Below are 21,535 nucleotides of genomic sequence, written 5' to 3'. Positions count from 1 at the left end.
ACCTGCATTACTGCTTATTTTACAAATAGTTTATGATAAACTACGCATAGAGAAATTCAACCATTCACAAATGAATGTGTAAAAAGAAAGCAGATGCATGCCCAAGAGAGAAATGACATCTAGTGTGTAGTTTGAGGTGTTCTGCTTTGCTCTGTTTGATTTTCAAAGTAAATATTGATTAAGAATTAGGACTGTCAGTATGAAAAAGTGGAACATAACCCTGTTCCCAGGGGTAAACAGATTTTTCAATTCTTCGTCCTTTCTGTTTATTTACACATCTAATGAATTTCTTTTGCCTAGATATTCATGGCAGTGACCATAGTAAATCATAGAATCATAGAATGGCCTGGCTTGAAAAGGACCACAATGATTAAATCATTCACCAGTCAGGCATGATAAGGCTACGGAGAACAGAAAGATTGTATTGAAAGCATCCTGTCATAGACCTTTCTTGGTCCTTCTGCATTTCTATTGCAGGAAGCTACTTTTCCTTTCCAAACACTAACTGTGCTTTTCCTCAAACAACAGCTTGTACAAATATAAAATGACAACTCCTACTCATGGAAACATTTTGCTAATGCATTCCTGAAACTCTGGAGTTACGATATTAAGACTTTCAGTACCTCTCGTGACTTCGTATGTCAAATGTAATGACTGAGAATAATTTGTCGATCAAATGTGTGTTGTTTTTTTTTTCCATGAAGAACAGGTAACGGCCACTGTAAGACAGCAGAGGTAAACTGCTGATGTGAGACACAGTGACTTAGCAATTCAGACTGTGCATACTAGTGGGAAGACACCGTTGTTTCACTGCCAGGGGCAAGTAGCTCACAAGAAGGCAGAAAATTTGCCCCCAGATTATTTCTCTCTTTTAAGAAGTAACTTTAAAGTATTTACATAGCATTTCCTTGCCATGAGTTAAGAGCCTTTCTTAGTGTGTACTTAGCTTATGGCTACTCTTGCTGCTCAAAACTGGCTTTCTATTTCAGAAGGCCTAGAGGGAAACTTCTTTAAAAAACAATGCACATTAGTTTCCAAAGATTTTAATAATAAACTGTGGGGGTGTTTCCTCTATCTTTCATTTGAATGTACAACACTACCTTTAGGATTTCTGTCCCTTTTCTTCTGAAAGAGGGAAAAAGAGAATTACATTTTAATTTTTTGGAAAGCAGAATTTGCAGATAACTCTAGCATGTGTATGTGCAACTGCATTCATCCCCCAGTACTCAAGCAAATGCGTTACAGGGCAAGTGAGTCACACGTGCAGACCAAGGAGTACAAAGCAGTACTCAGTGCAGTATTCACCCTTTCTGGAGAAGGTTTTCTACAATTCATTCTGTTCCCCAGAAAGAATAATAATTTTGGTGTATTTCTGTCCACTGTGTTGCAGTTCAGCCACGCTGCCTATCACATTCAAGTGCTTGCTGGAGAACAACCACGTGGACAGGAGGATTGCAAGGTTCGTGCTGCCTGTGGGAGCCACCATCAACATGGATGGGACTGCACTTTACGAAGCAGTGGCTGCCATCTTCATTGCACAAGTAAACAACTATGAGCTGGATTTTGGGCAAATTATTACTATAAGGTATGAACCTCAAATTCCACACACCCAGATTTGCTTGTCTAGTTGAGTGTGATGTTCTTATGATTCTTGTGTCTAGAAATGTTCAGGACAAAACGTTTGCAATTTTTGAAGCACTTATTTCTCATAGGACAGTTATTTTTAAGTAATGTGGAGATCAGGGAGTGTAGACGGGGAAATTGTACTGGTACCATTTAAAAGAAGCACACTGACATCAGCAAATAGCAGGTTTGAGAATATTTATCTATTACCTTTAGGCTCACCCATCATTTACTGAAATTGGCACATTTTATTATTATTATTGGTGTTGAAAATATTATTTTAAACTTCAAAATAGTTTTGACTTTAGTTTGTATCTTTGCATAAGAAGAAGGTGTTAAAAAAAAGAAGCTAAAAGCCCTGTATCAGATACAAGGAACAGTGGGTGTTAGGAAGCTCTGTCAAGACTTGGGAGAGTGGGGCCAGGGAAGGAAAAAGGATGCTACTATCAGGGCAGGTTTTCATCAAACCATCACTCAGATATTTTTTAGATGTTTTCTCTGCTGCTTGTCAAAGCAGAAGCGTTGATGAACAACCATGCCATTGGTGGTGGAGTGTGCTATAGCTGCATGCAGCTGTCCTTGAAAGGTCGGTAATGGATCCAAAAGAAAAGATCCAGCTGAACAATTATTGCCATAATAACTCCAGTGACTTCCAAAGAATGCCTTAGGGACTGAAACCTGTAGGTTTCCAGCAGGGAACAGATGATTAGAAAAACACTCTTCATAGTCAGAGCTTTGTGCAACACATTTGAGATCGGCTTACTTATCCACCCAGTGACCTCATCACTGCCTTATTTACTCTGCTGGACCTTGTCCATCCTCTGCTGGACTTGAAAAGCTTCATGACAAAAAGGAAGAAGTCCTGAAACTAGCCCCAGATGACAGCTGGAGCTTGCTGATTGACTTCTGGCAAGATCTGCTTACAGTTAGCAGAAGAAATAAATTGTGCCCATGTGAGCTCTTGCTTTGGGTTGTCTCTCCATCTCACTAAAAATTATTGGAATGCTCCTGTACTAACATTTAGTCTTTTGTGATTTTGAATTTGGGGATGTTTTCAGAATGTGGTCTTAAAATATGGCTCAGACTATGGGCAGACATAACCTGAACCTTGAAGCAAAGAATGGTGATTTTAAAAATTAAGAAGGAGGAAGGAGGGTGATGGTAAATGGCAAGAAGGTAAGTTCTAACTCTTACTTAGCAGAAGCCTCTTTTATCTTTTTATTTTCACTGCCTATATTAAGTGCTAGTGTGTAACAACCAAAAAAATGTGAAGATAGTAAAAGGAAAATGCAAATTAAGATTAGAAAAATCCCCCCGAAAAAGGAAAAGAAAGAAAAAAGCTGGGTTACAAAAGAAGGGAAAATAGGAATTCACAGTGGATTCAGTACCTAAAGAATATCCAAAGCCCAGCTTTAACTATGGGCAAAACTTTCCCTAAATCCAGATATTCTAGGAGGTGGAGAGTTGAAATTCAAATACTGGATGCCAGGATAATTTTTTAAAAAATTTAGAAAAATAATCAGCCTATTCTGCTCACAGCTTATAAAATCCAGGTTGGCAGTTTATGTCAGTGTGATTATACAAACCTAGACGTGGCAGAAAAAGAGAATAAAGATCATATTCCTATCAGCTGAGCAAATTAGTGGAAGAAACATCTACATTAAGGTCAAAATATAGTGGAGAAGCAGATGAGCTTGCCTGCACGATATTGCATAAACATTCTTATTTTTGCTCCTTATCACAAGACATTATTTCCTGAACTGACCTGGGAGGCAGAAGCAGTTCTAATCAGCAAGCAAGTTTAGAGCACTTTTCATTATTCATATCCATTATACTTATCTCTTATACAGCTAGTGAGCTTCAGTACCTTCCTTCCTATCAGTACTATGCCTATTAAAATGCTGTTAAGATGCTAAATTTTTCAAAATTCAGTTTTAAATCTTTCTCTTCCCCCATCACACCCACACACAAATGTATTTATTTCAGGGAATGGCTCTAGTTACAAATACTTATGGTGCTCTAGCGGTACACTGTGTGGCTGTGAGCAAGATACTGGATATCTCTTTGTTTCAGTTTCCATACGGGTGAATACTGTTATGCTCATTTTCCATCAAAGAAGGCTGATGAGACTTAGGTGCTTGCCAAAAGCTCTGAAATTCTGGATCAATGAATGCAGTGGATTATCACCATATATACTTTATGTCATCCATTTACAATAGTCAAAATTCATTTTTTGACTCTCTGCTGGATGGCCTGGTTCTTGGAAGAGGCCAGATAGGAGGGAATGAATATATACAGTCACTTTTGTTCCTGGAAAAAGGAATGAAATCCATCCCCTAAAGATAGCATTATGAAGAAAATGTTAGAACCGCCAGGTCCACTCTTGCTCTAGTCTCCCATTCATTTCTGCTTGGCTGGCTGAAAAAATGGTGTGAAGGTCAAGAAAAAAATACTTTCCTGAAGCTGAAGAGGTACAGTCACATTTGTACTTGCTTCACATTTAGATCCAAGTACGCAAAGTCACGTGAAGCTATGCAAGCTTCACCCTTGGCCCAGCCTCTTTACCCTTGGCCTAGCTTCAGTGTGATGGACTGACATAAAAGGCTTCACTGCTGCCAGCACAGGATTTGCCTGGCACAGGAACCATGAGTGATGACTCAGAGAAGTCTGCAGGGAGCTCTGCTGCTGAGGCTGAAACCATGGGGAGCAGCACTACCAGCCTCATGGTGGCATGACCCACCAGAGCTGACTCAGAGAGGCCACAACCCAGCAGCCTCCTTTCTCCTCACTTGTGAGGTTAAGGGAGAATACAGAACTTCCTTACCAAAGGAAGGGCTGCAAAGCTAACGGGGGAGAATTTAGCACTGGACAGTGCTAAACAGAAGAGGTTTGTCTTGTCCTTGCTCTTTGAGCTGGCTTCTGTACACCAAACACCAGCATGTGACTTGTATAATAAGGACTGGTTTATGAAAACTCCTGTAGAAACATGGTTTTGTTTCTTGCAGAGCAATCCATCGCTGGTAAAGTTTACTCCTTTCTCTCTTTGTTAAAGCATCACAGCGACGGCTGCCAGCATAGGAGCTGCTGGAATCCCCCAGGCTGGCCTGGTGACAATGGTCATTGTCCTGACCTCAGTCGGACTCCCAACGGATGACATCACACTGATCATTGCTGTTGACTGGGCACTGTAAGTAACAATAAGCATCTGAGGCTTCCAGTGTGGCAACACTGCTAAAAAGCCAAATGTTCTCCAAAGGTATTAATATGAATATACCTAAAAGGCATGGGAAGTACATATTTTGGACAAGGATGAGGAGCCAACACTCCTAGGAAACGTGTTTTGCCAGGGCCGGTTTCAGTGCAGAAGTTAGTTTGCTGAATCCCTAATCACTGAGGATTTTGCAGCAGAAACAGAAGCTGAAACTTCATGTATTCAAACTATAAGGGATTCCTGTTACCCATGAGAAGAAGCAACTTAAAAATTCATAATAGATGATTTATTTGGACTCTTATCTTGTTATGTCAATGTCCATAAACAAATAAACGTATTTTGAATAGTCTAAGAAGATGATTGATTGGTAAAATACTCGTCCCTAGCTCATTGGCATTTCAAATAATTACATAACTAGCAAATGTATTCACAAAGAAACAGTCCTTTTCTAAAAAAAATGTATCTGTGTGAAATATATCTCCATTACCAATCTTAATGCAGTGAAGTTTGTCAGAGTTCTGTGTAAAAATGTATCTCAAGTCCGTTTGCTATGGTGCCCATTTTGTTCAACTTCAAGTCACCGAATTTTTCTGCAAAGAACTGTGAGAAGGAATTGCTTACTTTCCTGCCCATCATAATTGAATATTATTATTGCTAATAGGAATCATGAGAATTATGTTGTTTGCATATTCTGTATCACGCTTTATTTTACAAATATCAGGAATATTCTCATGTGAAGGAAAAACAGCATCTGCTGGGAGCACCTAAATGTGGGAATGGCTGTTCAGATTTTATAAAGCAGCCTTTCTACCACTAGTCATTGAAGCTCCAAGTATTTTAAGCTGTATTATAAAACCCTTTTCCCTCTATATTGCTTAGTTTTCACCCAGCTTTTGCAGCATCAGCATTTCATTGTTTTTCCTGTAAGTCTTCCAGTGTATATGGGAATTCTGCTTTTTGTTTTACAAAGCATCTCAAAACAACAGACAAAAAAACTCACTCAGGCTATAGTTCCAGGTGCTATTAAAAAGTGAGCAAGGAACAGACTCAATTTTCTGTCTTTTGTGGATGAACTTTCATATGCAAAGTATATTTCAGTATTTCAGCAGTTGGTTTCAAGAGTCTGCAGATGCAAAGTGTCAACACGGTTGACACGATGAATATTTTCAATATTAGCTTTGGAAGCACCAGAGTATGAAGAATGCTTAAAGAAGGCTGATTAGGTGATCTCACAAGACTGAAATACCCATTACAATGCATTGAAGGTATTACAACTCACATAGGTAGATATAACATGTATGTGAACTACATACCTTTTGCTGGTGCCTGGAGACAAAAGAAGAAAATTAAAATGTTTCTCAGCTCATTTATTGAATACAAGGTGAAAGTTCTGCATCTTTAATTGTAATATCCTCTAAAGCTCAAATACCACTGCAGTACTTGCTGGAAGTCTTTGCACTGAAAGAAATGCTATGAACGGCAGGTTGGCCTCTTAGTAGAGAAATTTCAGTGGTGTGTGATGTGATTTTACTCACATGTGGTGCAGACATCTGTGTGCAGACAGGAACATGGAGCAGGATTGGTCCAACAATGTGCCAGGCAGTCAATTTTCTTAAGAGTTTCAGTATGGTGCTCTGTTTCCTCAAAAAAATTCTGTCTTCAGAGCAGATCATAATCAGAGACCAATAGAGAGTATAAACTTTGGAGCTTTGCTCATACAGCTTCTTCTCCATCACAGCTCTTTGCACAGTCCAAAATTAACATTTCAGAACAGCCTTCCACAAATCCAAATCTGATGGTCAACCAAGAACAAGCCTACGTGTAACGGGAAACATCTCCCACTTTGTGCTGTAACTGTTTTCCCTGCTTAACTAAACATGGTTGTGGGAACTTTCCTCAAGGCAAAACCCAAACTGAGAACAAGCAGAAAAATGGAGTCAGCAAACAACTTCAGCACTGGATCCTAAATTCAACAAACACATTTAGGTGTAGGTGCTGAAATCTGATGAAATTACTTGCAATTGCATGTATGATCTGGATAACAGCACAGGCAAATTACATTTCGTGCAAGAACTCTTTCTTCTAGTTAGGCAAGCAACTGCACAAACATTTGCATGCATAGATTACATGCCTAAAATATATGGAGAAAAAACATCAGCACACAGTTTCAATTTTTTTCTATATTAAGTTACAGGATCAGAAATCTGGGCATTGTTGATATTGGACTGTCACTACCTTTAATAAGCCAAACATCTGGAGATTTCTCAGCCTCCATTTTATAACCCACATTTATAAATTAAGTTACCAATTTGACACAGCTTTCAGATGTGAATGTTTTTCTTGGAAAAATGTGATATATTTCAGCCTTAAAAACTATATCATCTATTTGAAATCTCACCAGTTTTAACTAATAGATTCCAAGCAGTTTCAAGCGAAGCACTTGTCTATGGCAACCACTTACTCTTGTGTATTTACAGTCAATATTTTTGAGATATTGGTGGGTAAAAGATGTAAAACAGGGAAGAACTGATTCCATAAATAAATGGAAAACAGTGAAACTGTATGTATACACAATACTGTCAAACATAAAAAGTGAAATTGGAAAAAAGGTAACTGAAAATGAAGAATCCTTAGGAGCCAGAGGTGCCATGGTAACCGTGGCTTTTTTCAGAAATGAACAGGATTTAAGTTAGTAAGTGGTCACTCCCTGCATAGATTGTGAGTTTAGTTATTTAGCAATCTTCTGAGTAGCTTTTAATTGTGTTCTGTAATTCCTATTTATACAATTATCTTCTTGATAATTCTGAGAAGATTGCTTAAGAATGCAGGGCTGGGATCTTGATACCTATTACAAGGTACTGTCTGGACTGGCTGCCCTTTACTTGTATTGAATGAAGACATTTCCATCAGCAGCCTCCAAATGAGGCCATACCACTGGAGCTCAACATAAAAAACAGAAGTCTTGATCTGCTGTGCTAAGACTTTCCAGTGCTGGATCAGTTTGCATGCAAAAGGAAGCAATAGCACATAGGTGTCCAACCTTTTGGCTTGCCTGGGCAGCAGTAACTGAAGAGGAGTTGCCTTGGGCAGCATATATGTAGGTTTTACCAGAAGTAATGCCTGCTATTTATTTCCATGAAAACTATGACAGATACAAAGAGTATAATGGCACTAGAGTAAATTCTCAGCTACAAAACACTATTTTTCAACATAGTCATCACCATTAGCTTTACATTTTCACCACTGATGAACAAGAGGCTGCATGCTGTGCCTGTAAAATCTGCAGCAGTAAATGTGACCACTGCTGAAACACACCACTCACTGCCTCACTGTGCTCACATCCACTGTTTGGTCTCCATCAACACTGAGCAATTGTCAGTGAATGCCAATGAGTGCCATATTTTCCCCATGGAGGAATTCAATTCTACCCTTAGCTTCAGACACACTTCCATGTCAGGTGCTGTTTTGTCAGAAAACCAGTGGGACATGTGACCTTGTTTTTGTGGAACCACTGCATCAGACTGGCTGCAGTTCTCAGTAAGTTCTCAAGGTGCTGGTCAGAGAGCATGTGGAGGCACAGTGCACTAAGCTCAAAAAAGATTGGAAAACCCAGCGGGGCAGCTAAATAACTTCTGAACTTGTTGTCTTGTAAAAATAGCCAAACTGACTTTCGGCTATAAATACTGCAGCGATGAAGGCATGGGCATGTACCCAAAGAGCCAACGTTTTACCCTAACTTTATCATTTACCAGAGACCGGTTTAGAACAATGATCAACGTCCTGGGAGATGCCCTGGCTGCAGGGATTATGGCCCACATCTGCCGGAAGGAGTTCATCAAGGATGGTGATGAGGTAAGAACACCGCGAGCCAGGGTGTGACAGTGTGTGCTGTGCTGCGTGCTGCAACGCCTGCCAGCTCTCAGCTTCCCACGTTTGTTTCCAAACAAAACGTAAAGGTGTTTCGGACAGAGGGCAGAATTGGGCAATGGGCTGTTTAGACAAATAGAGTGGAGGAGTTTTTCTTCATGGGTTTATGTAAAAAGCCACTCAGGTTCAACTCTTGGCAGCCAGGATCTGGAGCACTGGGGCTCAGAGCAGGAAGGAGCAGCTGTGCTGTCCTGCACACACACACGCAATGCTGGAGCTGAGCTCTGTGCTCAGTATCCCAAGCCCTGACAAGGTGTGCTGCTTCTGACGGTGGGACCAGCAACAGAAGGGGGTGACAAACCCTTGGGTATGTGCATAGGGGTGTATATGCACAAATAGTAAGCTCACAACAAAAGCAGCAACCACATCTACCTCCCTGTCCCTGTCCACCACATCTGTCCCTGCCTCCCTCCACTCCCACACTTTTTTTCCCTTCTTTCTTGGCATGCGTCACTCAGTCTTTTCTTATGCATGGAATGCCTTCTCATAATCTTCCTTGCAGTTCTCAGCAAAGGAGATTTCTAAATCCCTGAGCCCACCATGCTGGGAGGTGCCAGTCCCCAACCATTCCAGCTCATGGCAGACCTATGCGAGCTTTCTTTCGCAGGGCCAGGACAGGTTATATAGAAAAGGTTCTTTGCAGTGACTGCCATTCACAGGCATGTTTCACTTGTGAATGTCATCTGGAGTATTCTACCCACCTATAGAACTTAAACACAGCGGTACTAATAGCAAAGTTTCATTGACAGCGTTATTTCTGCCATTGTCCAGACAGTCTTTCTGATAAATCCCACTCTCAGGCCTTCCTGGAACATGCGTTTAAAATTCCAACTCTTTCAAGTTTTGTAAAGGTCTTGTCCTCAGAGGTGCTTAGCACCTGCAGTAATTACTGATGACAGGATTAGGCCTGAATACTTGGGCTACATGTGCAGCTCGTTACAAAAAAGTGAACACACAACAACTTAATGGTAAGGTGTGTCATCAGGCACAGAGCCAGGAGTGCATAATGCAGGCCTGACATTTCACTGCTGTATTTAGAACTCTGTTGGAACTCAAGAAGAGATGTTTCAAGAATATAAAATCCCTCCTAAGGGATTATTTAGTCATCTGTGATGAGATTTTTCTTTGCATCTCACTCTGTAATTGTATTAAAATATACTGTTAGTCTGCCATAAGTTTTGGCAGAGTAATTTGTGGACTTAGTAAAGTATACCCAAAGGCCAAATTTTGTCAGCTGCAAGCCCACGTCTTTTCCAGTATTTATGTCTTGTTTTCCCCATCAGAACTTCTGGTTTGATTTAAAGGACTCTTAAATATTTAACAACTGAATCACTCAATAAAATTCTCGTTATGTCTTTTGAAATAGGACAAACTGAAACGACAGGTATTGGTATACTGGGTTAGAAGAAAGGCAGAAAGCCACGTCAAATGATTTCCTGGTTCCTATAATTGCACTCAAGAGCAACCACTGCTCAAAGCTCAGCATACTGAGCCCATATCTCTCAAACCTGAAATTTTAGTCTCTATTTACACTATTTATATCACTTATTGATGCAAAATGGTGTCACTGTGGGTATAAGCTAAATTAGAGCTGTAGTAGAATTTGCATTTTTCCATACTTAGAGACTCCTTAACTTTATCCAGGTGGCGCAAAGACACTTTAGTGTATATAGGAAACAGGTCCTAAAAGCCTGTGGAGGCCCCAGGTAATCCTGGTGAATGCAAAACAGACTAGAAACTTCCAAAAGTAAAAATTCTCTTCCTTTTGTATAGAGCAAAGAGTGGCTGTATTCCAAATCTTACTGCTTTTCACATAGGTGCCACTGATCTGTGAGACTAAACCTCTTAACATCCACCCAATCGTGGCTTACCAGAGAAACGGCTGCGTGAAGACCATGAATGAACCTCGTGGACCAGAAACAGTGAAAGAGTTAGAGCAGCACATACCTGTACAAGTGGAGCAAGAAGAAAGCCCAGTGGAGAACCACACCAAGAAATCCAACAGTAAAGACCACTGCACTATTGAAATAAATGAACTAGAAACGAATGTGTAACTGCTACACACAGTGGTATCTCATACCCCAGTGACCTGATACCCAATCTCTACCTCACAGCTGGAAGAGGGACTCTTTGCCTTGAACAGAAAAACGTGGAATTCTCGCCACTCTGCTTGTACCGGAGCGAGGGGACCAGCTGTGAACGTCAGGAAAGGCACACAGCTTGCAAGAGACACGGGCTTCTTTAGGTGGAAGATTTCAATATTGAAAAACTAACTAATGGATGGTTGCCGTTTTGTTCTGCACTCATTTGACTCCAGTATAGTATTTGACACTCCTTTGGCTTCATTTTTTTAATTTTTTTTTATTTGTCCCTTTCTGGTTTTCTAACCAAAGCCTTTTTTGTGAATCTAAGTAATTGCAAACACTGTATTTATATGTCTTTTTTGCTCTGTAAAAATGTTTCATCAAAACTGCTAAAGATACTAATTTTGTCTAGGATTCTTTAACTACAGATTTTGTGTTTAGTTTTAGAAAAGCAGTAAGAAAATCACACTGATTTCCTGATCTCAAAATGTTGTTCGTATCACCAAACAACACCTCAAGCCAAGGTGAAGCAAAGTGTGCATTTTTGCAAGCAAGCACAGCAAGGTAATTCTGAGGGGCAACTTTCAGAGACAGGCATTCAAGTGTGATATGTAACACCACGATCCTAAGTCACTGAAGAGCACAGTTTGCCTTCCAAGTGCCAGATTTACTAACCTTTTTTTAACCTAACTCTTCAGTAGTCAGTACCATGCACACACAGTGGCAAAGGCGGTGTGAGCCCAAATCCATAAGCACTGGTGCTAATGTGTCCTCCCCTGCAGCCCATAGGCCCTGCTGTGTAAATATGTACCATTTTGAAGCTCAAGCTCTTGAACTGTACATTTCATCCTAAGGGCAGACTGAACTCAAACTAGAACGTGATGCTGATTAATATTGGGGTTTTTGGGGAGTCTCCCGGGGGAACTGGACTGCTATTTTTCATGATTCAGTGGTCAAACTACATTGAAAGTTATATCCCTTGCATAATCTACTGAATCAGTTACAATAAAATCTGCTGAGTACGTTTCCAATGTTTGTGATAGAGAACATTTTTAATAAACTTGCTGTTTCAAAACCAGGCTGTCTGTGCACTTCTACCATTGGTGCCTTCTTTCTCTGCCAAAAAGAACAGGGGAAGTGAGGAGACCTTTTCAAAATTGGAGGTTGATCCAGAGGTTACATACCAGTTCCTACCAAGACACTTGACATCATACGTAGCTACCTGGGACAGATCACTTTCAGATAACACGTGCTTGCTATTCTAATACTCTTCTCCCACCTACAGCAAAAAAGAGCCCGGTCAAAAAGGACAATGCCTACATTTGCCAGAAGCAGGAATGATTCATGCACATGATTAGTGGTTTTCCTGGTATGTGCATGTACACCTCTTCTTTGAGGGGTCCTTGTTCAGAAAATTCTTTTCCTACACGCTAATTAGTTACCTCAGATGGCTGTAGTGTAGAGGTAGCTTAAATTTCAAATGGTGAAGCCAGAACCAACAAATACATTTTATTTGCCCATAATCCCAGAGGTCCAAGTCCCTGTTGTTTCCACAAGGTCTGACCTTGAGACTTGCTTCTTTTTTGTCCATTTCAAAACTGTGTATGCCACAATTCAGCTGTTTCCCATCACACAGGGGGAAATTTGTAGATTTTTTAAATGCAGCAATACAATTAATACAGTTGTTTTTGTTGTATGGACACTTGCAAGAGGCCTCTTACACCATTTCACTGCTGATGTGCCCTCTGCCCAGTTTGTATTCTGCACAAACACCCATCCCACACATCCCAGAGCAGCCGCTCCATCTGGTTGCTTGTTAAATAATCACTTTTTGATTGTTCAGAGCTTTTCAGACAGTTGTCAGGTACTCAAGGCAATTAATCTGTAATCAAGAGATTTCCAACTTTAACAGAACTATTTTCCTGATTGATCCTAGAGTGAAGAACAATGAACACAGAACACATAGAATAAAAAAATGACATTATTCAGAACAATTTGTTCTGAAGAAGTCCTGTAAATGCACCTGCTCAGCAGTGCCATTAAGATGTGTGATTTCAGGGGGCTGAAGCTCTCTGAGTGGGCAGCAGAACCAGCCAGCAGGCAGCATCTTGCCTTGACCTCACCGCCTGCTTCCCCAGGCCTCCCCTCCTCCCCAGCTGTACAGACCCAACTAGTTAGGAGGCCAGACGAATAAGCAGATGAGGAGCAGTTTTAATTCAAACCAGTTCACATATGTTTTTAGTGCAGTCCTAACAAACAGTTGTGTCAACACAAGTGGAGGGGTGACACAAGGACAGGAACAAGCAGAGAGGGATGAAGCAGTGTAAGCTCACGTGGAGAGGGCAGGATCTCTGCACACTGGCTGTGCCAGCACAGTCACTTTACAGTCACTTTGAATAGAGAGAAATGATGAAGAAAAGCCAAGTAGATCCAATACCTAGTTCCAAACTAGAAGATTTGGATGGGTCTGCCCACACCCCAAGCCAAAGCATCTTGGTTTGCCAAGCAGAAAGTGCTGCCAGCCTTACCACCACCTTCCTCTCCATCCACATATAACTTTTGGCTGACTGCAAAGTGCAAATCCCTTTGCCTGCTTGCCTGAGCCAGCTAACCCAGCGTGCCACCCTTTAGCTTAGGAACATCTCCAGATATCCAAGCCACCTCCAGTGCAAAGAAGCTGTGTGATTTCTACAAGGTGAACTTCAGATGGATAAATCAGCAATCAGTTGTGGTGCACAAGCCCTGCACAATACTGAAATCCACAGCTGTACCACCCCCTTATACTCTATTTGGCATGTGGGAAATGGGAAGTCTCATGTGTGAAGGGCACAGTTTTATGGAATCAACAGGACATTTTAAAATTAGCCTCCTGCATACAAACTCTATTAACAGACTGTCCAGTTTTGCTTTGCAACTTTGAAATGAATTGTTATTTTATATTGTTTTATATATATCTGTCTTAAACTTGGGTTTTATACCAATACTTGCCTCCCATTCATCCTAAAAATTATGCCAATTTAGCAGACTGCAGCACTTTAGTTCTTCATTCTGGTATATGCAGCTCAGCATAGCATGAGCTTGTCTGCAGCATCTGACTGCTACTGCAGTCATTCTGTGTTAAGAACATAAGACACTACTGTTAGCTGTACAAAATCAAAGACTGAGGTTATGGTATTTCTTACTACGAGCTTTCCTTCATGTTTGCTGTTTTCTGTGTCTCATGGTGTTTGTTGTCAAGCAGCTTGACACACAGTGCAATTAGGCCGGCAGCAGATTCCACAGCATATTTGCATGTACAGATCTGTTCATATTTTCCAGCTATAACTGCACTTCAGTCTGATTAGAATAATGGAGCTGTTCACTACTGAGTTGGAGTGCAGGCTCTGTGTTGCTAAATATCTTTCTCCCACTGTCAGAGCATGTAAGCAAGCACATGACCCTCACAAACTCAAAACATGTAAAAATCAATCAATCATTAATTGCAACAGTTTGCATGGAATACTTTCAAGTACACGTGGGAGGAACGTATTTCTTTACTGGCAACATTCAGTGGCATTTTGAAGTTACCTCCCCCTGCTGAGAGGAAAGGGAACTTAGCTGTTAAAAGTATACTCATGACATCCTAGGGGAGCGTGCTGGAAGGAGAGAAGAAAATGAAGAAGGATGATGTATTAGATACAGCTATGGAAGAAATAACTGGGGAAATTACCCAAATTAACACATACTTATCAGAGGCACTAGTTTTATGTTGGTTCATCTGCAGCTGCATTATTCTGGAGATACTATTGAGAAGACATTGCTGCAGACTATTGTGGTATAAAAAATCATCAAAGACATCTGAAAGCAGGTTTCTGAGGATTTTGCCAACATCCAGGAAGCTCTGAATTGCCAAATTTCTGTAATGAATCCTTGTGCAAAAATTAGAACTGAGAGAAGAAGCCCCAGCTGGGGCACTCACACATCCCACTGGCTCCTGGAGCTTCTGGTTGCCAACCCAAATAAAGCTGTTCATGGAACTGATGTCTTAATTGCAGCTAAGCTTATTTATAGCACCTGTATTGGTACTATATACAAATCCCAATATACAAATAAAATAATAACTAGTTGAAACAAATTGTGTAGTCTCTTTCCATGTTACACACGCAGTTCTAAAGCATTTAGAAAACACAGTAGCTCTGTAGCATCCATATTTCATGAGCTCTCTCTTTCAATGCTACAACAAATATCAACATCAATATTAGTCCCTCGTTAACAATGACAGAGCAGATCTGACATATTTTCTGGGCAGTCAGAAAGTTAGGTCTTCGAGCCAGATGGAGCCTTGAAAATGACCTCAGTCTTTCTTGTGCTTTCCACAAAAAAATGAAGTAACTACTAACAGAAGGTGGTTGCTACGTGCAAGCAAAATGTGTAACCTGGGAACTGAACTGGGTCTAGAAAGCTCAGGCAGCCTTTGATCATACACAATGCTGAGTACTCCTGTGGCTGTCTCTAGTGATAGTCCAGGTGCATTTTTACACCAAGACAGCTCCCTTTCATTACAGTGGCAGTGGCCATGAGGAATTGCTGGTTTTCCCCTCCAGGCACTAAGCTGGCTGAGACTGTAGCCTTCCAGCTGAGGAGAAAATCAACATAGGTTTTTCTAAGGTGATTCTACTGCGTATCTTTTTGCAATGATAATTTTTGCAATAGTAGTAACAGCTGAAAAATACCTGATTTTGCAGCACTCTTAAAGGAATCCACAGAAGAGATTACCTGAATGCATTCATTCTCTAAGGGCTGGGTTGCAAATGAAATGGATGTATTAAATTTCTCACTTTAGCCTACGATGGCTAAAGATGCTCAAATTCCATCCCCTACTAAGTGCTTTGGAGCATGCTGAATGATCCTTCAGGAATTTATAAGAGAGTTTGTTCCACATAACCCCAAATGGGAGAGAAAAATAGAACAAGAAGGCTGACCACTGCTTTAGTGGTCATTATTCACTACCTCAGACTTCTCATGTGATCCATGGTGAAAAGACCACAAGAATGTAGGGCTTGCTTCCCATCTGTAAACAAAGAAAACACACTTTTTAATTCAACAGGGTATTGCACAGCAAGGATGAATCAGCTGCCAACATGTCAACAATCAGGGGTCTCATCTGGTTACTCTGGATTACTTCTGTCTCCCTGGAAGCACAGAATTACTATCCAGTCTATTTACAGGAACTGTCACTTTTCTAGGTGACAAAACTTCAGATTCCATCATTTATATACTAGCAACAGTTACATCTCCATTGCCCACATGATGATTCATGGGAATGGATTTGGCACAGCTGAGACCTTTGGCAGATCTGTGACACAGAATATTTCAGATATTTTATAGGCTGTAAAAGTAAAAACACAGCAGTCTGTTACTGAATGGTATTTGGGGGAAGGAATGAAGAAGGCTTCAAAGAGACAAGATGGTGAGTACTGCTAGGTGAAGAGGAAGAGTGTGTAATGATTTCTTCCCTTGCAATAGAATCAAATCTCTTTTCCTTATTGCTCCAAGGTGAGGGTACCAACAGCTGAAGATGTAGGGATGGAGCAAGCCATCCTTTTCCTCACAAAGCTTCTACGTGTGGACAGACACTAAGGGCAAAGCAGGCAGGGTTACATGTGTTCACAAACAGCTGGGACTCATGGACAAGTCTTGGCTACCTCTCACTCGCTGAAAACTGCTGAGCAGAAAATACAGTTAATGGAACGACCTTTTTCCTTCTCTTGTTTGATATTATGAAAATTTATTTGTATTCTCACAAACGCTTTTTGTGGGACAGTGTGCGCTGCCATCCAAACCAGCACTGAACAGTCAGTTCAGCATAAGAACAAGCAAATGTTGTTGTTGAAGTGCTTTCAGTTAAAAGTCATTACAAAATCCTAGATTTCCCATGCCCTGGGAAATACAGAAGAGCTCAGGATAGGTCTTGCTTTTCCTTTTCAGGTTCCATCATAGCAGGGTTTTTTTTCTTTAAGATATAGAGTTCTACATCTGTTTCTTTAAATGCAGCCATCTTTCATCACAAAGAGGTATCTGCATTTCATTTAGAAATGAAACATATGCTTGTACATGCATGCAAACAACACTAGCTGAAAGCCAGAATGTGACCCACCACATGAAACACACTGTAGTTAATTGTTGCCTTAGAACTTCCCTACCAAGGATGTAATACCTCCAGTTGGTGGTTTTTTCCCCCCAAAGATGGGTATTTTAATAAGATGGAAAAAGCAGGGGAAGCAAAACAAGAAGTGTTTTATATTCACAGATATCTCAAATTACATCAGCTACAAATACTGTATGGGCTAGATGGCAAAACCAAAAGAAAAACAAAACTGACCTCGAGATCTTTCATTATGATTTCATTGCTTCTAGTGGTTTTATTGGGCTTTACCTCTAGGCTATTAAAGGCATATGGAAATTGTACAGAACTCAGTTAAATCATATTTTTAACCCTAATCTTCCACCTTCTTTTCTTTTTTAATACTCTAAATAGTTGGAAGTGTAGAGATCTGGGCAGTGTGTGTGTTACTGATAGTTTACTCAATTAATGTGTATTTTTTCTTTTAGAATACATAATCTAATCTTCCCTCTCTCCTAATTGAAGAAAATATCCCTCTGCCATTAAGTCCTTTCTAACCAAATATGTGAGGAGAGTGGAATTAGGAGGCAGGAGGGTACTGCAACCAGCACTCTGGTTGAACATAACTCTAGCAGGAAGTTCAGAATAGGAGTCTCTAAGCTCTCTTCTGATGAAGAGACCCTCCACTGAAACTCCTCATTCTCAGTTGTTTTATCATTGAAGCTACATGTAGGACTAAAGTATGGTTCCTTATGATATTTTTTGTGCAAGTAATCTGCAGTTCTCCAGAGGAAATTTCACAAAAAGAATTAGAGATTATCTGCATCACAGATGTACTGTTTCCTCCCTCTACATAAAGCAGGTGGGAACAGCCTGGCAGACTCATTTCAGTTGTTCCTATTTGGTGTGGCATTGAAAAATCCCCTTCAGTTGCTCCTGCTTGCTTTACAGAAAGGGTAGGAACTACTGAGATGGGTCATCCAATGTCAAATCTTTGAAGCTGTGGATGAAGGCACATCATGCTGTAGCAGTTTTGTCTTAGGTGTGCCAGTAAAGGGCCTATGAGTTTTATTCTGCAGCTGCATTTGAATTCAACAGCCCTGACTGAGAGGTCCACAAAGAAGAAAACAGTGTGATGCATAAGCAATCAAGGTTCATTTTAATATTGCAGAAAATATATACCCTAAGTAAAACCTCTCAAAGCTAATTACTGTCAACAAACACACAATTATATCCCAAGTAATAAAAGCAGGAGACTCACTCATTTCTTGTCTGCAAATGGAGCTGAGAATATTGTAAATCAATAAGGATTTTTAGCAGAACCAACATTCTCAATGGGATGATGATCACAGATTAAAAACAGATTCTGGAACTATCATGGGGAAAACTTGAGATAGCCTGTACAACTGTGCACTGAAACAGCCTTAGCCTGGTTTAAAACCATTTAAAGTTGGTATTTATTGATGGACTGTTTTATGTCCTTGGATACTACTGAAGAATTTTTATGGAAACACTGTATACTGCATTATTAAAACACATTTATCATCTGCTGCCTCCACATACATCTCACAGCTGGCTGACTTTACAATAGCAGTATGAATCAGAGCTACAGGGCACACCAATATTTTCCTCACTAACGGAAATGGAGCTCTTTGGGGAGTTTACTCACTGTTTTTACATTAGCAACACAATAAAGCAATCGCAATGATCTCCATAAATTAATGCCTTGAATAAACAAAGCTTAATTCACATTACATAAAACTCTAAATATATTTAAAGTTATAAGAACAACTATTCCCAAACCCACAGAAAAAGACTCACCAATAACAGTACAGAGTGAAATCGATTAATAGAATACTGGAACGTATCACAGAAGTTTTCCAAGAGACTGCTTCCCATCAAAAGTATTGTTTGAAGAATGTATTTATTCTTACCACATTTTTGTAAGTAAAATTTGTAAAAATATCAGTGGGCTGGGCCAACATGGTGACAAATAGATCATGAACTATCAGGAATGACTGTCAAAAGAGAGCAATCATGAAGCTACAATCACAGTCTGCTGGCTTAAGCCATTAAAAGCATATGAAGAAGAGTAGATTGTGTCTCTGCTTTACAAAGGTGCAGATAAAATAGGCTCTTTGTTTTTAAGATTATCTAACAAGACTGACATAGGAAGCAAAGGAGTGTGAAGGCAGTTCAATCAGCTACCAGTAATATTTCCTTCTGCTGCCCTCAAAGAAATACAGTAGGACCAACCTAAGAAGTTGCTACAGTGGAGTACAAGTTCAGCCTAGATCCTTCTGTGGCTGCTCAGCCCGTGCAGCCAAGGATAATTGCTGGCAAAGCACCAGAAATTCAAGGCAGTTCAGCTGCTATGCTGGTACAAAGGAAGAGCTGAGAAGCACGAGGAAGGGCAGTGGTGTGCTCCTGCTTTCCCTTCTGCAGGGACCAGCAAAGAGCAGGAAAAAGGCAATTGGGTCCTAAGGAGGACACTTCCTAACCTCACCTACTTTGTTAATGCATATCCATAACCTCACTCCTAACCATATGTAACTTCTACCACTCTAGATCCTAATTCTTTTCAGAAGTTCCTTTCCTACAAAGCAAATGAACAGTAGGGGGTTGCACCACAGGTGCCTCAAGGGCCGGGCTGCCAGTCCAACCCCTCAGCACCTGAGGGTTGGAGGATCCTTTCCCCAACTGTCCTCTTAATGGACACTCCAGTGATATTTGTGGGAGGGAGCTATGAAAAACAATCCCCAAGTCCCCAAAGCAACTTTTGTTTTCCACAGAACATCAACCGATCGTAGCAGGCTGACAGAGAGGGGGCTGCACAGAGGGTGGATGGTGACTGCTGGGGGAAGCAGCCCTGCAGCAATGCTTTCACAGCACAGAGCTCCTTAGGGCCCCTCCCCCACTCCCATCCTGACCCACCACAACTCACCTCTCCTGTCTGCACGGGGCTGGGGAAGGCCGGTCACCTGCAGGTCCTGCTGTCCCTCACACAGGGCCTCACTGGGCGCCATCTTGGCTGGGAGGACTCAGCGGGAACCACTGCCCTCCCCACAGAGCACTGCTGGGCTGCGTCTCTGCTCCTCACAGCACGTGGGATGGCGGCACCTCCTCTGTGAGGCCTTTCTGCCCATCTGGGGCAGGGAGATCCCTTCACTTCTCTGAACATGGGGAGTGGAGGGAAACAGGCTCCCACAGATGGCCCCAGTGCCAGCCTGGCACCCAAAAAAGACAAACGGCCACAACCCCTCTTGGAGAAAGACAAAATCGCTGGAGATTACATATGCTTCTATCCTTGGCCTTTTTTTCCAAGGAAATCCACAAGCCCCCAGGATTAGCCAGAGGGGAATCTGATAAAGAGAGAGGTGCGGATGTGGGAGCAGGTGCTGGGACCCACTTTTGGAGGACATGGCCATGGGGCCAGGAGCTGAACAGAGACAGAGGGGAGAATGGCTGCAAAGGGCTCCATCCACACTGTAAGCACAGCTGGGCTGTGTGCCCACCATTTGAAGGAAAAGCTTGTTATCCACAGGCTATTTTTGGCATATACTGAGTTCTTTAAAGCTTATGTGCTGCATTTGCAGTCTTGCTGCTGGGTAAAACTGTATCCAGTCTCAGAAAAATACCATTTTCTGCAGTACCTTCTGTAATGAGGAAACACGGTCTTAAAAGAAACATAGCAAATAAACCCGGATCTCAGTTTACATACAGACCACACGTGAATACCAAGCATGGCCAAATGCACACTTAGGATTAAAGCTGCCAACTGAATGTTTCAGACTTCAGCATTTCACTATCCATAACATCTATGTCAGCATTAAAAACTTGCTGCTCTTCTCTTTCTCAAATCTGAGCATCTCACAGGAAGAATGTCACATGGTTATGTTGTCTCTTTTTGCCCCAACTTTTTGGCCTAAAGAAAAGTCGGATTCCCAGCTCTCCCCATTTTCAGTTGAAGGCCATAAAAAGTAAGATTTCGTATGTGGGTCCTGTTCCACCAAAGGTTTGGGTTGGAACTTGGGAACACAGTTACCATCCATAGCCAAGAAAAACGTGCGTGCTAAGTCTTGTGGACTTGACTTTTCCTTATAATCTCTCAGGGCCTTTTATCCCTTTAAAGGAACTAAACAAACTACGAGCTTGGTTTGGCTTTTAATGTGCTGAGGAACAGTGGGGTTTTTTTACTTATTGTTGCTGGGAAAAATTGTCCGATGCAAAGGACAGATTCAATGTGCAGATTCTCACAGAATCACAGAGCAAGGCATTGAAGTTTAAAAATAATCAAACACTTCTACATCAAACTGTGTAATTGTGCAAATTGTCAGCTTATTCAGGAGTATAATAAATAGATCTATTTCACCAAAGACTAGCAAAACTTGCCACTGGGGTTTGCCACTAGCAATTACTCATTGATCTGAACTACATTCTGTAAATATTTCATATACAAATCTATACCAAAAGTCAGAATGCTATTTTATTTCTCATCTGTATAGATGATATTAAAAATGTGTTTGTCTGGTTTGTTGGTTTTTTTTTGTTGTTGTTTGCAATTGTTCAGGGCCAAGTTATGGATTG

The 21,535-nt window shown here is 41.0% G+C and overlaps 1 protein-coding gene across 1 annotated transcript in view; it reads left to right on the top strand.

The window, feature by feature from the left end:
• The window catches only part of SLC1A7 (solute carrier family 1 member 7), a 42,799-nt gene extending 30,685 nt beyond the window's left edge, over positions 1-12,114 (top strand). Inside the window, exons 8-11 of the mRNA XM_010716108.3 lie at positions 1,391-1,585; positions 4,676-4,810; positions 8,587-8,686; positions 10,579-12,114. Of these exons, the coding sequence (XP_010714410.1) occupies positions 1,391-1,585; positions 4,676-4,810; positions 8,587-8,686; positions 10,579-10,815 (667 nt within the window). The 3' untranslated portion in view covers positions 10,816-12,114. The remainder of the gene's footprint in view (positions 1-1,390; positions 1,586-4,675; positions 4,811-8,586; positions 8,687-10,578) is intronic.
• The last annotated feature ends 9,421 nt before the right edge of the window (positions 12,115-21,535 follow it).

The sequence above is a fragment of the Meleagris gallopavo genome, chromosome 10 (assembly GCF_000146605.3).
Source record: "Meleagris gallopavo isolate NT-WF06-2002-E0010 breed Aviagen turkey brand Nicholas breeding stock chromosome 10, Turkey_5.1, whole genome shotgun sequence".
NCBI lineage: Eukaryota > Metazoa > Chordata > Aves > Galliformes > Phasianidae > Meleagris > Meleagris gallopavo.
This window is presented reverse-complemented; position numbering and strand designations above follow the sequence as displayed.